We start from the raw sequence: 17,123 nt of genomic DNA, 5'->3' as shown, positions 1-17,123 counted from the left end.
AGCCTCTCTGCTTCATCAAATTGAACTCTGTGTCCCTCTTTGCCCTTTCAGGCCAGCAACCAGACCGACCTGGAAAACTGGGTGACAGCCATCCACTCTGCCAGTGCCTCGCTGCTGGCCAAGCGCCAGGGGAAGGAGGATACGGTGCGTCTGCTGCGGAGCCAGGTCCGTGGCCTGCTGCAGAAAATCGACATGGACGGGAAGATGAAGAAGATGGCCGAGCTGCAGCTGACCGTAGTCAGCGACCCCAAGAACCGCAAGGCCATTGAGAACCAGGTGAGCTGTTTTTCTTTTTTAAGAATATCAGAGACCTAATGTCTGTGCTGCATCTATATGTGGAATAGCGTCACAACCACGATATGCCCTACTTAATTTGCCTGATTTTGTGACTGCGGTGACAAGCCTGTGTTTTATTTTTGTCTGTGGGTGGGTGAAGTGGCCTAAATGCATCAGTCCCCAAACACATCGCAAGGGGCCCAGGGGAGCAGCTAGCTCCCCGGGCATCAGATTGGGATTCCAGATGTTTCCCGGTAATGGGCTCTCAACATGCATTATCCTCTTCCTCCTCCTCACAGCCTGGGGGAAAATCCAAAGCACCCAGTGCTGTGCTGTAGCCTACATACTGCAGATTAGAGAGGGGCATGAAAAGCCCCTAACCTGTAGCTACGCAAGAGCACAAATTCTTTAACAAGAAAATAGTGTTGTGGAGGATGGGGAAAATCAATATATATATTTTTTTTTTATACCTGCGACTCAGGTGGTCGGTGACTTCAACAGCATCTTAAAGTCATACTTTCACAATCTCCTTAGCAACAAGCGACTGCATTTCGTCAGCTGCTCAATCCATGTGCACTGACTGGTTATCTGCTTGAAAAGTAAAATGGGTACTTGCTCCCGTAGGTGCCTATCCTGGAGTATATTCAGGCTCTTACATGGTCTTTAGTTAAAGCCCTGCGAGGAGATGTATGTTATTATGAGGAGCAGTCAGGAGACCAATGGAGTTGTCATTGCCTAACTACCAGACTGACTATGCTTAAGTCTGTTTTCAATTATCCAGTGTGCCACCTCAGAGTAGACAAAGAGACAGGCGAGGTGGGAGTCAATGATAGGGTCAGAAGGGGTATGGGACAGGACTCTGATACAAGCGCCTCCAGGCTGATGATAGATTTAAGGTTTCGGTCGGGTTGTCTAGCACCAACAGGGCACTACTTTGATGTCTCCGCCTACCCCCACCCATGTCTGCTGAAATCAGTGCCAGGAGATCTTGTTTGAAGTTTGCCTTTGCCCCCTGTCACACACACATATACAAACTCTCACACACACACAAGATGTGATCAAGTTGCACTGAAAGACTTATTATGCTTTAGGGCTTTTACTGAGAGTGGGGGGCAGATGTTGAAGAGGGCAAATAAGAAAAGATGAGAATCTGTTAAAAGAAAGGCTTCTGCTGAGCTTAATGGCTCTGAAATGGATGTAAATAAGTTGTGAACGCAGACCAGATGGGCCCGAACATGCCTTGTTTTTCACTGATGTCAGTTGATTGTTCCATCGCGCTTATTCAACCCGTTAGACGCGAAAAGCAATAAACTGTGTATGGGCTTTAATCAGGAAATTCTATTTATCGCTGATGCTCCCCAACATGAATCATCAAATCGAATTTTATGCACAGGACTATTTTAGGACACCCCTGAATGAAGACTGTTGACAAATAGATCCAGATGGCGGGCAAATCAGAAGCATGCGAGGATCAGGTTATACATAGACATGAATTTTTTTCAAAGGAGCAACTCTCCTAAATTTGTCTTTGCTTTTGAGGAAGGAACTTATCTGATTTAGTCAGTAGTACCTCCCACTCCGTCTGAAGTCATCGTCAGACTACTCAGTGGAATTAAATCACAGTCCCCCCAGAACACTGCTTTTATATAATGCCCCATGAAGAGCAGGATAAAAAAAAGCCCTTTACCTTACATCAGAGGATTAATGTAGAGGGGTCTTCAAGTTCAAGATGACACCAACCAAGAATTGAATAAGAAGCGAAGACCCTTTGAAAGTGTCAACTTTCCTATTAAGTTATGAAAACGCTCACACAGCAAAGTCATCCATGTGTCCTCGCTGAATCACTGGCACGTGTGAGCACCGCATCCAAGCTAGAAGTTAGTGGTGGTAGAAGCTCGTTTTCGTCATGTTTGCTACCACTATTAGATGAGTTTAGCTGCATATAATCCCTGTTTAGCTCATACTAATTGCTGCTGATTAGTTTCAAAATGTACAGTTAAAGAGAGGCTCTATAATTTTTGCTAACCTGTGGCTATAATTACAGGATGATGCATAATTCTAACACTAATCAAAACTGGAACAATAACCCAAGTAGAGAGTGAGGCTGCCGCAGTAAAACCCTTGAATGATTAGAATTAAGCGTGGCTGCATAGTAATTACAGTTTTCACTTGTATGAAGTAAAACTTTCAGAAGTTGAACTGCCTTGCTTTAAGAGTAAGCATCTGGCATCCAGGGAAATGCTCTACAAAGGGCAGAACCCAAAGGAACATTTGTGGTATTTCAAATGTATCCTTAGAAATATGCATTCCTTGTTGATTGTTCATTTTTCAGATGGTACAGATGGGTCGATTGCCAAATGTGAGATCATTTTCAGGCCAAGAATGCAGATTCCTAGCTGATCTCATCATGCTCTAAGACTGGAGTGTCTGAATGTCATTGACTCGAGGCTTGTTAACTGAGGCCACCTGCACCGTTACATACATGGAGGTTTCACAGAGCACAATATTGGTCCCCATAGTCATTTCTGTGCCAGCTCTTTGTTTACAATGTTTAGAAAGTCAGGGGTTCATAAAACGCCACCCCGCGGCCCTTTCTCAGTTTGTTCCTAATCCTAAAGAATGCCGTCAGCGGGAATGAGGCCTAATGGGACCACGCCATAGGGTGTGCTATTGTAAATGAACTCACAGTGCAGACGAGACCTATTAAAGTCAGTTGTTATGGAGAGTTGTTTAACTTCAGTGTTCTCATTAAAACCGGTCTCCAGCCAACAAAATAAGCGCTTTCTTATAGCTTACATAGTGCAAACAGGGATAGGGGATACGCAATGGCAAATTGTGTGGATGTTTGTGTGCGGACGTTTTAACGGGTGGTCTGTGTAACATCACAGGTCTCTCAAGGCTTGCATTAAAAAAATGGTCGTTTGGAGTTACTGCTCACACACACACGCACACACACACACCCCGCTCTGCTAGATAGGGAGTCATCCCTCACTATCAATCCTCCACCAAGTTATGCCCTTATACCCTCCAACATCTGCAAGCAATTGCTGCTCAAAGTATGAAAGCACTCAACTGACCCTGGACCTCCCTCTTTGGTTTCTCCTCCCCCCTCTCTTTTCTCTCTCCATTATTTCTCCCCAGCTCAAATTAACATTCAGAACTTACACCAATCCTAACTAAGTAAAAATGTATTTCTTTTTTTAATTACTTTAGATCCAGCAATGGGAGCAGAACCTGGAGAGGTTCAACATGGATCTCTTCAGGATGCGCTGCTACCTTGCCAGTCTGCAGGGTGGAGAGCTGCCCAACCCAAAGAGCCTGTTGGCTATCGCCAGCCGCCCCACCAAATCTACACTGGGACGCCTTGGGATTTTCTCTGTGTCGTCCTTTCATGCACTGGTGAGGAAGCCTAAGTTAGGCCTTGCATATGGATAGATGAAGGACTTATAATTTAGAATAGTGAACCAGTAAACCAGCATGTCCAGATGCTTTTTAGCAGTCCTGTTCCTGTGCTTCTATTCTACTTCTAACACTTTCTTTGTAACCTTGAAAATATTTTCATCATTTAAATGTTAGAAGCGTTCCCTAAACCCTCCCTTTCACTGTAGGAAAATAAACTTTTAAAGATGGTTTTAGAGATTGAGATGGATTAAATGATTGCAGTCCTGATGCAGCGCATCTGTTCAGATTTGTTCCAGAGACGAAGCCACGGTCAGGAGGCGCTCATTGTCCCTGACATACAGACAGCGCAAGAGGGGCCTGTTCTCCTCGCTTAAAGGCCTCGACAACCTCACCAAGAGAGGCCGGGAGAAGAGACCCTCTGCTTCACAGGTACTACTCTTGTGTTTCTATCTTCAGAGTTATTAAGGAGGAAGCATTACACATTTTCTGTGCTTGCAAATCATGCAAAACAATAAAGATATTTGCTTCAAGTGCAAGGTGTGGGTGCAGCAAGAAAGAGTTGAGATGATGGAATACATAATGAACTACACGTCAGTATCTTTGTGTTCTCGAAAGCCTGACAGCTCCACTTAGGCGTTGAGGTGACACTAAATAATCTCCATTGAATCCCAGAGTAATGAAACACTTCATGTGGTCTGGATTAACAGATCCTTAAAGCAGGATCATCCACCTCGTGTATTCAGCAGCAGGGGAAGATTCTCACACACACACACACACGACATGAGCATGCAGAATTCATGAGAGCGCAGTGTTGACATTTAATGTACATGCTTGTATGTGGGCTCAAACTCTCCAGGGACGTACTGCTGAGAAATAACTTCCTGCTCAGGCCCCGGTGCACAATGTGCATATTCCTTAATGAAAGCAACTGAAAACACGTGTTCATTGCTTTTCATTGACATAACAGAAATCGTTGCAGCACATTTTACCCCAAAGGAGTTTTTATTAATTAAAAGCACATAAACTCTCATCCCTCCTGCTTTCCTGTAAGTGTAAACCTCCCATCAACATAAACACAGGGGAGCATTCCTCACCCAGGTGCAGAGGGTGAGGACTTAATCCTCTCCGGTTAGTAATTAGACTCATGCGTGCTGGTTATTTATTGATACAGAAATCCACCACTCTGTACCCTGAATGTGCGGCCCTGGAGAATACGCTACTCTCTGTGGCCTATTTTAAGAACCGCCACAGGAAACGCTCACTTATGCAAGTCTTTTATGGACCTCTGTTTATTAGATGAGGAGTTCACCTTCATTTTTCTCTGTGCTGTGAAGTCATTATGGTGTCTTATTGTCTCTGAGCTAGCACAGCTATGAGCTAATGTTATTCTCTGGTAGCTGAGCCCCGACTCCTGACTGCATACAAAACGTTGCCTGTCCTGTCTCGCTTGCTCTCACCCAGCTCATCTATCCCACCACCTGCCTCTGTGATATTTATGTTTGCGCATTTGTGCGCCTCTCCCAGCGACTAGGTTGGTGTGCATGTGTTATTATTTTCCCGGGGAACTCCAGCCGGCCGTCCTAATGAGGCCCAGTCACATTTCGCAGTGCAGAAGGCCGAGGTGGCGCTGCAGCACACACATGAATTATTAAAAGCCATATGTGGTAGATGGCATTCCCTGCTCTTTCCTCAGTCCCGCAGACACAGGCAGATGGTTGGTGTAAAGTCTCTAAATATTAAATAGCCTCCGTTTATTTTTTTCCCGCTGGTTTCCCTTCTCTTACAAGCGGTTTTCTTCTTTACTTACAGGCTAATAATGAACAGTTAAGTGCTTGTAAGTGCTTGAAGGTATTTTTGTGTCTTTTTTTTTATTGCAGTCTTAGTTTCGGTTTTCTGTTACTCTCTTGTGGGAGATTGAGCCGTGGCCGTTTTAAATGACATCATCAGCTCCTTGGCTCTCCTCTCATGGGGCACTGACTCGTCTTTGCTTTAGAAGCATTTGGACAGCGATGCCGTCTCAGGAGCCAAACTCTCCTCCAAGCACTTAAACTGTTCTTTACCTTCTCAGGTTCTCGGTCTGTGCCGTCTCAAGATATCTTCCTCGCTCCCCTCCCCTTTCGCTCTCCATTCATCCCCCTTGCGCCCGCTCAAATACACCGTCTTTCGGCTTCTTCTTTTTCCCTGCTTCTTTAATCTCTTAAACCTCACGTTTCAGCTCGCCCTCGCCTCCAATTCCTCTCGCCATTTGTCTTTCGCTTTTCTTTTCCACCTCCTCCAAACCCGCTTGTTTCTCAGAGCGTAAACATCAGAGCGTTACCCGGCGGTCCTTCTCCTGCAGTTTCCATACTGACTCATCTGTGTTGACTAAGTCTAAATCCCGTTTACCACAGCTCCACAACCTTGCCCCAAAGTCAACCCCCCCCCCCCCCCCCACCCCTCCACCTCCTTCCCTCTCGTTTTCCCTTTTCTCATCCGTCTTAGCGGAGCTCTGTGTACAGTAAGGAGCTGGCCGGCAGTCGGCTGTGGGAAATAGGCCAGAAAGGTCTGAAGATTTGTGGGAGCGTTGGTAAAGCTTTCTAAAATTAGCCAGTTTACGGCGAAGCAGCACTGTTTACAGCCACTTTATAAATGTGCTCGTGTAGGGGGAGGGAGATCAGGTCAGACAAGGCCTCTTACTACCATATCAGGAGCTGGAAAGTTTTTTATTTCTCTGATTGTTAAAAGGTCAAAACCTTAACAGCAGCCTTTTTGAGCGCAGACTGGAACTGCCCTCGTATAACAGATGCCTGTGTGTCATCGCTGTATTATAGAGTTATTGAAGCCATCTGAGTCTGCACAGTCACCTCCAGCAGCAGGCTTAGCCCAACACAACTTACCATCTCAAGCCAGGGAGAGGAGCTAGAGAGAGGAGGCTGAGGAGCGAGCTAGAACGAATCAAGAAGTGGTGGGATTTCTACACTGATGGGTGGATGTGAAGATGGAGCGAAGGGAGAGCTTGTCCTTTTTTCATCTGCTATCAGACCGCTTCCCCCATTTCATCTCTCTGCTACACAGAAACAACTCGGTGTCCATACAACCCCCCCCCCCCCCCCCCCCCCACACACACACACACACACACTCACACACAGCATATTTCCACCGTTGCCCCTTCAAAGGCTACAGATCCCGTTTGGAGGTAGTATCAAAGCGCCGCTCCCGCCGCACATAGTTTTTAATTAACTACATAATGGCACCGTGTGTGTCTAATATTGTGTTGCTTAGGTGCCGAGGCGTTTAATCCGCTGTGAGTCAATCAGCGCGGGGCCCCTCTGTCTGTACTTCTAAACGCCTGTCTCTCGATTTCAGATCTTTGAGAGCGACGCTGGAGGTCAGACGTATGCCCTGCCCCCCAGGAGCTCTGAGGTGAGTCAGTTACTTTGCCCGTCGTGGTTTGTGGACCTTTTGATGTATCTTTTAAAAATTCCACCGCCATCTGTCCCATCCATCCAGTTGTGGCACCGTTTTACGCCAACAATTATCAGTTACAGCGTGACGTTGACCTCTGCTGTCTTTTACGGCTTTGACAGTGGGCTGTGTAAAGATATTTTTACTCATACGCATGTGAGGGGATCAGAAAGCATGGCGTGTGTGTCTACCTTGGTATATTACTTGTCCAGGATCAAAGCAGAGACTCCTTTCATGTTGAACTGCAGGTGTCTGCAAGATAAATAGACAGCATATCTAACAGGAGGATTTTAACGTGGTAGAATCCAGTTCAGGAACTGCCATGAACAGGGATCCAGTTCACACCATATTTGAGCTAATAAAGGCTGTTGAGTGTATGTGGGAGTGGTAGAAGTGTTGATTGATGGATGAGTGTGAATTCTGGCCATCTGAGCAGCCAGACACTGGAACGGCGGCACTTGAAGGGTATTGGGTTGTTAACATGCCTGCATCATCAGCTGTGAAACATTGCTGTAGGCTTCAGCTTACTTCCTATTGTCAAGCTTTTGCATCTTTTTGTCCTCACGAGCAGCCTTTTTGTTTTCCATTTCAACACTTGTGATTAATTAGCCTGCGTTCTGAGGGGTAGAATTTGAGCTGAAATCCTCTTGACAAGGCTCACCTCCTGATTATTTGAAAAGCTTATAACCTTAAAGGTGCTAAGATAGATATTTCATCTTAATCATAGCTCCTCCAACACTGGGCCATTGACTGGTGCCGGTCTGCAAAGTGTTGGGCCATGGGGAAACAATATAATTTAGCCATACTGAACATTAATAATAAACATAAACCTTCCGGGCTAATGGAGCGGTAATTATACTTAAGTGAACACGCTCCGCCTGTGCCGCGTTGCCCCTCACCACAAGGGGGAGATCATTGCCCAGGGATTTGGAGCCGCTTGGGAGATTTCTTTTAGTGAAAAAGTCCCCACTAGTGACACAATTCAGCGACTAGGGGCGTTTATGAATATGCATTCTTGTCTGCGTTTGTGTTCAGGGGATTTTTGGATCACCACGGCCACACAGAGAGTCTCACCAGGACAAAACAGAGAAAACAAGTCACACGAAGGGAGGGAGTTTGTGATTCAAACACAGGAGATGAGGGAAAGATCATGCTATTGCTTGGTTAGATTGACGTGTCTGGTCCGACATGATTAAAATCCGTCCTTCTCAGTCCGATCCACCCCTCACCCCACCCCAGCTCCTCCCTCTCATACAAATATGGGCTATCAGTATTTGTTCTTGTTTGTTCTTGTGAAACGTCATTGGTCGCTGCCTGTGCGGTTTCAAGTCAAAGTACGCATCTCACCAAGTAAGATCCCAGTATGAATTGGGACAGCCAAGTACCCCTGAATGCATATTTAGAGCGTCATCAAGTAGGTTCTTGTCCAGTTAAAGAATGACCCTACTGTATCCTCTCGTTTCCAGAATCCATACTTCTAGACTCAAGTTTGCATACTTTTTGCATACTATTGAGAAACACCCAAGGACTTGATTGCTAAACTGCTTATTTGTGTAAAATATTCAACTTCCTCACTTCAGGAGGAAATTACTGTTGTCATTTAAGTTTTTCAAGAGTGGGCAGAAACACATTTGACATATTCTCAACATTAGCTGGGATCTGGGGAGCTGACTGACTGTCCTTGTCTCAGCTGGTATGAAGTCACCTGGTTTGCCTTCCTCACACCCTCAGTTGAATGTACAACTTTTCTCTGTTTCTGAAGGCTGTCCACTGTGTAAAAACCATTTGCAAACTCCTGATTGATTAAAGTACCATTTGCTTATTAAAGAGATCATTCTTAGTGACAAGCCCACCTTAAATCATAATCAGTTGCTGCAGTTCCCCATAGCTATCTTTTAGGGTGTTTAAGTTCATTGTTTTGGCATAGTTTTCTCATAGTGTTGGATTTGACCAGAGCAAGCAATTAGCAGACAAAATTAGCATCAAACTGGTGAACATAATGGAACGCTTAAGCCAAAATAAATCTGATGAAACAATCAAAGTTCAGTAGCCACAAACATAACTGCATATACAAATGCCCAGCTATGCTAACTGCTTGCTAGCATGATGTCAGTATCGAATATAAATGGTGCTAGCATGCCAGTTCATTTCATTTCCGATGCAGCCCGGAAAACCAAACTAAATTACCCATCTTGATGACATGTAGCAGTGACTGATGAGTGTACTGGAGACAGAACAGTGTTCGTGTTATGAAGGCCTCTCTTTCACAAGATGCAGTGAATCATAGTATGAGTTTGTGGCGAGTGTTAAAACTGCCCTCATTAAGGGTCTAGAAATGGACTCAGAACGGGAAGCGATGTGGGGGGAACAATGATGGCTTTCATTGGGTCAAAGCTTTAATGTGGCTTTAAATGTGGCGCCCCCCCCCCCTCGGTTGTGGGTTTAAATCTCGTAGACTTGGACGTGAATGTGGAAAACGGCTCATCACGAGGATCCATTTTGATTCGGAGGAGATTAACACTCCTCGGGGTGGGAAGTGGGAAAACAGAGAGGCTAGCACAGCTGTATTGATTTCTGTCGACACATACACTTCTCCATTCCTGTTCTGATGACTTTGCGCCTGTTGTGCTACTTGGGATCTCAAATCCTTTGAATGACTCTAATAAGCAGTCATCTTCCGCTAATCCACTGAAGTGAAGTCAAGTTGAAGGGTGTGTTTGTACCCAGGCTTCGACGTCGCAATGCCTGAACATCAGCGGGTGGTTACTGCCATTTCTACATGATTTGAACCCACCAGCTATTCCATCTGACGATGTGCCAATAGTGTGTAGCTGTAGCATGAAGAAGTCGAAACAAGCAGTACGTGAGGCGTACCTGTCAGTGCTGCAGCTGCCTTGGCCTCCGCAGAGGTTAAGACTCAGTCTGACTGGCATAGTTTTGCACTTCCAGTCCTCTATCCGCCCACACCTTCTGTCAGCGGCGGAGTGAGTCAATATGTTTTGACTGCTAGAAAAAAATAAATAAAATGACATGCTCGACTCATGTTACTTAGAAATCAATTGTTCTAACTTGTCGTGAGCATTCTCCAGGTCCATTTTGAGCTTTTTGCGCGCATAAAGCCAGAGAAATTGTTTCCACTTTTGTTTTGAAAATGATGGAAATATACAGCGGTATATAAGTCTGAGGATTAACTCTTTCCTTTTCGTACTCCTCTCCTTTGGCAGTCCCCTGTCAGAATGACATACCACCGGAGACAAGTGCTCTTCCATTTTTTTTTCCTCATGACCATCTTCCTGACATGACTGATCCCTCTTTCTGTGTCACCACCTCTCACCACACTACACTACCTGTGAGCACACTTCTTTAATTCTAAAAGTCTGGCCAAGAAGCTGTCAGCGGTGCTAGCCAGTCATTGTGGGCGGCCATTATTGTGCATGACTGTATAGAAAAGTGTCATAATGGTGGAAAGAGGAACTTGGGTGGGGCTTCAAGGAAATAGAGACTAATACTCTTTTAATAGGAGGAAATAGGCTGAAATTATGTGTAACTGCTTCTTCGTGGTCAGCCCATCTATTTAAGGCTGTCCTGTAATATTTGTGTTACCAAGTTACTAAATGGAACAGAAAGGGTGTTCTTGTGCGGCAGCCACTGAGTGTCCGTTACTCCACGTTCCATCTTTAGAAGCACCAGGGTGGAGGATGGCTCGGCTGGAAATAATTTCCACACTCGGGAGGAAAGACTGAAGTTTCGGCTTGACTTATTTGGCCGAGCGCAAGCATAAATAGCATTTACACGCCCGCCACACAGAGCTCTTGTTGAAGTCCAGCGCGTGCCTGGGCTGGACTCTTGGCACAGGTTCGTGGAACGTTGACGGGGCAACCGTCGGCCCGTTCGCGGCCCTCTCTGACCATGAATGAGTGTGCAGTGTTAGTCAGCCCCCGGTCAGGTCAGCGCAGACAACCAAATCTTAGTTTTCCGGTTACGCCGGTGTTGCTGGGACACAAACGGGCTGGTTATGCAACCGGTTGTCATGATGGCCTGTTTTTCTTTTTTTTCTTTTTTTTTTCTTCATCCTCCGTCTGTAAGCATGACCTCACATTACTAAAGGTGCAGACGGAGGTGGGGTGTTGAAGTGGTACCTTGTGTTCCTTCCCGGCAGGTTAGGGAAACATTTTTGGTAAGAACATTGGTGGCTTTTATTTTGGCTCCAAAGTAGACTAGTCACGGGGGATATCAAGATGGAAAACGAGGCAAATGTTTGTATTTATCCGAGAACACTGCTTGTGTGTGTGTGGAGCTACTGTAAGTGGCGCTCTGAATCAGATACTTTAGCCTGTCCCTTTAGGCTTTTTGTCTGGCAGGAAAAATGGTCTTTTTCCTCTGAAGGTGATTCATCAGCAGCAACCAGCCAGCTTCTGAAATAGACACAAAGCCTCACATGCCACTTTATGGTCCCATAATGTATTTGTAAACATCACCATACACCCCAGACCTAATCACCGATGTCGTTATCCTTCGGCGTCCCATGTCTCGGTTTGGTCGAGACATCGTATCGTCTCTGTCAGAACTGCTGAATCACTGGTTCCTTCAACCCATGTGTTTCATTTGGTGTGAGCGAGCCTCTCCTCGTAATCAGGGGGCTTGATAACTGTGGTCTTCGTCTCCCCACAGCTCCACATCGCAGCTGTGGCGCTTTCTCCCTGCAGAGACACCAAGTCGCAACCAAAAGCCCCAAATGGCTGGCTGTGAGGCCGCGCTGCAGACCAGCTTAATACCCAACTCCGACCTCACTGTTACCCACCACAGATAATGCAACACATAATTACCTTGTAAAAGGTTGACTGATTCTTAAATAAATTGTCGCTACAAATCACTGAAGTCAAAATGATTCTTGTGGCTTTTAGAGAAAAAAAAGGGGAGAGTCCTGGAGAACAGCGCGGATATGGCCTGGACCTGCCAGGCGACCCTTGCCAATCCTCTTGTGTACACGACCGTTATGATAACTATTATGTGGAGCAACTGCCGCCTATGTTGTCAAATGAATTTCTGAGAGGCTAATTGTATGACATCTGCTTGATCCGCTGCCAAGCGTTTAGACTAATGGAACTGTATTGATTTGTGTGCCGTTTCTCTCACTCTCACTCACTTTCACCTCCCTCTCCGTTTACCTCTTCCTTCCAATTTTTTCTGCATTCACTCCCTCCTCCATCTCATTATCCTCGCACCTTTCTGTAACCTCACTTCTTACGTTCTTCCCTCCCCCTACAGAGGCTGGACGTGCTGGCCAGCATCTACTCCATGTCGCCCCCTGAGGGCAGCGCGTGGGACAGCTTCGGTGGCGTCGCAGACGTGCTGGTGTGTGTCTACATGCCAGACGGCCTGACAGTACAGGTTCCCGTCAGAAGAGACCAGACAGCTGCTGACCTTCTCTGCGCAGCCTGCAAGGTTGGATTTTAAAGAAATGACGACGCATCAACACAATGAGGGAACAATATTTCTGACAGTTGGTAGCAAAGAAATAAAAAGTTGTGCCATTTAGTGGTATAGTTGGTGTTTATGGTGGGAATGTAGATGTTTAATCACATGAGAATACAAAGAACTGTGGTTTTGTCAAAGCAAAAATAATCTTTTGTGGAGCTTGTGTAGCAGCTAATCTGCTTTCATTATGCACCTATTATACACCTATTCATTATGTGAGACTACAGAGAAATGGAGACACACACACACACACACACACACTCACAAACAACGTCATACATGCAGTCCCATGGGCGACGCGTTTTTGTTGACGGCAAATTTCCCATCATCAAGTGTAAACTCTGTGAATAATTCACACCTCCACGCAGCAGCTGTCAGACTAAGCGTTGGTGCATGAAATGCGCCAGATGATGATGATGTGCACGCAGGCCGCTGAACATTAGGGGCTCTTGTGTAAACAGGTGAAACAGCTGGACCCGGGCCTGCACTGCCTCCGACTGCGCAGGCGAGCGGGACAGGACGCCGAGGCTCGACACGTGGCTCTCGGTGAATTCCTCCGCGAATTGGTGAGAAAGGCAAACACACACAATGCCACTTTCTAACTTTGTGATCCGCTCTTTCCCTAATGAGCATTGATTCGTTTCATATCGCTCCCGTAGGTGAATGATCAGCTGGAGGTGGTCCCAGCTAATGTGTTTACTCTGCACATGAGCCGGCCGAGCGGCTCCGGAGACTTTGGTGAGTCGGCCGCATGCCCAGAAGCTGTTGTTTTATGTACACCTCATGATCCTTTATGTAATCCTCTTGTTGAACTCTTCCTCCAAGGGTTTGCAGTAACAGGACACATAGACATCCAGAAGAACAGCAGGATTTTTGTCACTGAAGTGCTTCCTGACGGACTGGCCTTCAATGAAGGTGCAAACTTAAACAATAATATCACCAATGTCGGTGTCCCGTGTGTGTGATCTGAACTCTTGTCTGAAGCATGCTTGCCTGTGTAACCAGGTCTGCGTCCGGGCGATGAGATCCTGGTGCTGAACGGCCGCTGTGTGTCTGGTCTGGACCTGGCGTTGATCCAGACGCTGTTTGCCGAGCAAACCCTGCACCTGAGCCTGAGGCGGGACGGCCCCCTGCCGCCAAATGCGTCCTCAGACTGCCCGGCCCTTCAACGCAAACACAGCCTGGAGGTTCGCGGCAAGCACCACCGAGCCAAGTCCTCCTCAGGTGCTTTAATCACACACACACGGACACTAATGGGGCTGTTTTAGTGTTAAGAGGGCTTTCAACTTTTCCCTATGGACGCATTTAACTGTAAAAAAAAAAAGGGAAGTTGATATTGATCAATTTTGTTTTTTGGTGAGAAGGTGCTGCCTTGTAAGGTTGCAGTTTTACAGGTTTCTCTTTGAAAAGCTGTCAAGCTAACCACCACTTCTCAAAGTTAGCCTTTCCAGTATTTCCCTCTTTTTTTTTTTTATATAGGTGTCACTTTTTGTTTTGTAACTGATTATCGAAACAGGTTTGATGTTTTTAAAGGCTTTACTGCAAAGAGAAGTTTCTACTGCTGTTATGCTGCTCTCATTAATGGGTAGTTCATGTCACCTCAGCCACAGGACAAACACCACGCTTCCGTTTCAGTTAAGCACTCCACTTCCTCAAACAATACTGGTTCTCTTTTGTGAGAGGAAAAAAAAAGCTAAAAAACAAAAAAAAAAAAAAAAACAAAAAAAAAAAAACAGAAGAAGCTGTAGAAAAGCTCCAGATGATGTCTCACAGTTCTGCGTATCCTGGAGGAGAGGATAGGCCAGGAGGGGCTTTTGACCGCACAGGGCTCATTAACGCTGTGAATGTATAGTGTCCTGTCAGCCCGGTTTAAGCTCACTGCGGACGTGAGGTGTCAGAACTGAACAGTAAGGTCGCACATGTCGTGGAACACAGCTGATACCCAGCCGCTAGAGAAACGCTTTATTTGTTGTTCAAGCCTTGAAGAGAAGGTAAGAGAGATTTAAGCAAAGAAATGTTATCTGTGAATTAGAAGAATCTGATGTAATTTCTCAGTTATTTGCGTTCAGAATAGATCAGATCATAAACTGAGTTGTCAGAGCAAGAAAGCGTTAAAATACATTGTTGAGGATTAGTTCTATAAGTCTTAAAAAGAGCAGAAAGTAAGGCATTTCAAACATTTCTCTATGGTTATCTTTGTGCGTTTTTCACTTTTTAGAAAGTGAATAGAGATGGTTGTTAAGTGATTTGAACACAGGAAGTTGTCGGTACATGGACTGAACTTTATCACACTAGATTTTTAAAGCTGATATTCTATAGCTGAATGGATATTTATGTGCACCGGGGGGGATGTGTAGAACACTTTGTGTCTCCCTTATTGCACGAAAAGAGAAAAGAAAGAGTCAGTTTAAGAGAAGATGCTAAGTGTCATCTTAATGATAGCAATTCATTAACGCTTCCTCCACTGCAGCCATAATTAAACACAAAGGGGATTAATGACTTGAAGGCTTCATTATTGCACAAGCGATCAAAGCGCCTGCAGTTGCCTTCTCGGTCTCTAGAGGGCGCATGGTCCCAGGCGGGTTGATAAGGAGGCAGGGAGATGAACGTCAGCATGTGCGGGGAATTAACACTTGTCTGACATGAATTACAAAGAAAGACCTGACGATGGTTCCCTAGAAGAAAGATGTCTGTCATCGGATATTCAGTCTGCCTGATGCAACCGTATGAGACAAGAAAACTGAAAGGAGACGACTGGAGGTCTTTCGAAATTCTGCTCTAGATATTAGGCATTTGTTGACAATGATTGTCAGCTTAAAAATTTAGAAGTTCAGTTCTGCGGGAGGCCCTGAAGTTTTCTTTTGTTTCCTGCCGTCACATTGGCCTGCCTCCCAGACAGGAATAAAGCCTTTTCATGTGCCAACTGCCAGAGAGTTTGTCCTCGGGACCTTGAATTTAATGAGAAGAAGGCAGTCAGGAAAACATTTAGCTAAAAAAAAACCTCTGTTTATTCAATAATATCATACTGTATATAAATTATATTTAGACGGAGATTTAGGGAAACAGAAGTTATCTGCAGAATAGTTTTTTTTTTTTTTTTTTTTTTCAGGCAAACAAGGAAAGAAGATAACCCAGTCTCTAATTAGGATAGCATTCTTTTTTGAGATTACTGAATGCCTTTGTCGTTTTTAGTTTGGATATATTTAACTTGTGTTTGACTGACGCCCATGACGGTTTCAGACTATGACTATGCAGCTTTGTTGGTGTTTTGTGGTCAGTAGAAGGGTGATCTTTACCTAAAACTATTATAGCACTTGGCAATGGGTGAAATAGAAGACACACGGTGACACTCTCTCTCTCTCTCTTTCTCATTTTCTTTCTCCAGATGTGTGCACTGCAGCTGACGGGGGTGAGGCCCTGCGTGTAGGACTGGAGAATGGTCACTCCCACTGCGCACACAGGCCTGTTCAGCACAGCAAGGTAGGAGGAGCTCGAGGGCTAGGAAGACTCAAAGACATTCTCACACTCTACCTCTCTGTCCTCTCTGTTACGTGCCAATGAAAGTGTGCATGTTCAATTTGTGCCCGCTCACGGCGGCAGCTGTGTGGCCAGAGACCAGGCGGGCACCAGTCCTTAGCATTACCATAATTAGGATACTCTGTCATAGCCACTGGTAGAAACACAGCTTATTACTGTCAGGCAGACAGGATGCAGACTGAAGGGAGAGGCTGTGTCACCACTGCCTCCTACACTCACACACATATTTATGCTGTACACCAGGCATAACATTATGACCACCTTCCTAATATTGGTCTAATATAGGTCTCCCTTGTGCCTCCAAAACAATTCTGACTCATCAGAGAGTGGACACGGGCCTTCTGAGGGTGTCCTGTGGTGTCCTATGGGTTGAGGGGAGGGGCTTCTGTGGATCAGACTTGTTCACAGATACTTGATCAGTTTGGGATCTAGTGAATTTAGAGGCCAGGTCAATACCTTGTGCTGTTTCTCATGTTGTTTTAGTTGTTCCTGTGTGTGTGTCTGTGTCATCCTGCTGGGGATGGCTGCTGCCATCAGGGAGTGTCATTGCTATGAGGTGGGGGTGCCAGTTCTGGTCTAGGTGGGTGCTACATGTCTGAGTAACATCTACACAAATGCCAGGTCAAATAGTTTCCCAGCAGAACATTGTGTTGTCACAAGATAATTTAGATCAGCAGGTTTTCTTTGCCTTAAAAGTCCAGAGTTTAATGTAACTACACTTTAGATAATACAACAATACAACTCTTCCTTTCAAACCACTTTGGAGGAATATCTCCTCTATAAACATGCCAAATAGTCATCTCTAAGGAAATATGTCAGATTGGCTTTTTCTGTCCTCAGTTATTGAATATCCAGTCAGGTTATTTCATATGTAAACCAGCTTTATTGAAGCCATTACACCCACCGAGAGCCAGGAAAATCTGTATGCTGGTGTTCATTGAGAGCAGGAATGAGCGTGTGTGGTCATCGCAGAGAGCTATGTGTTA

The 17,123-nt window shown here is 45.4% G+C and overlaps 1 protein-coding gene across 4 annotated transcripts in view; it reads left to right on the top strand.

The window, feature by feature from the left end:
• The window catches only part of tiam2a (TIAM Rac1 associated GEF 2a), an 88,044-nt gene that overhangs the window by 49,215 nt on the left and 21,706 nt on the right, over positions 1 to 17,123 (top strand). For all 4 annotated transcript variants that reach the window (XM_084569837.1, XM_084569838.1, XM_084569836.1 and 1 more), the window contains 10 exons: positions 52 to 276; positions 3,490 to 3,675; positions 3,964 to 4,107; positions 7,024 to 7,080; positions 12,391 to 12,567; positions 13,062 to 13,166; positions 13,260 to 13,338; positions 13,426 to 13,515; positions 13,606 to 13,824; positions 15,986 to 16,080. In XM_084569837.1, the coding sequence (XP_084425963.1) occupies positions 52 to 276; positions 3,490 to 3,675; positions 3,964 to 4,107; positions 7,024 to 7,080; positions 12,391 to 12,567; positions 13,062 to 13,166; positions 13,260 to 13,338; positions 13,426 to 13,515; positions 13,606 to 13,824; positions 15,986 to 16,080 (1,377 nt within the window). The remainder of the gene's footprint in view (positions 1 to 51; positions 277 to 3,489; positions 3,676 to 3,963; positions 4,108 to 7,023; positions 7,081 to 12,390; positions 12,568 to 13,061; positions 13,167 to 13,259; positions 13,339 to 13,425; positions 13,516 to 13,605; positions 13,825 to 15,985; positions 16,081 to 17,123) is intronic.

The sequence above is a fragment of the Chelon labrosus genome (assembly GCF_963514085.1).
Source record: "Chelon labrosus genome assembly, chromosome: 20".
In the NCBI taxonomy this organism is placed as follows: domain Eukaryota; kingdom Metazoa; phylum Chordata; class Actinopteri; order Mugiliformes; family Mugilidae; genus Chelon; species Chelon labrosus.
The sequence above is the reverse complement of the archived record's forward strand: the minus strand, read 5'-3'. Positions and strand labels throughout refer to the sequence as shown.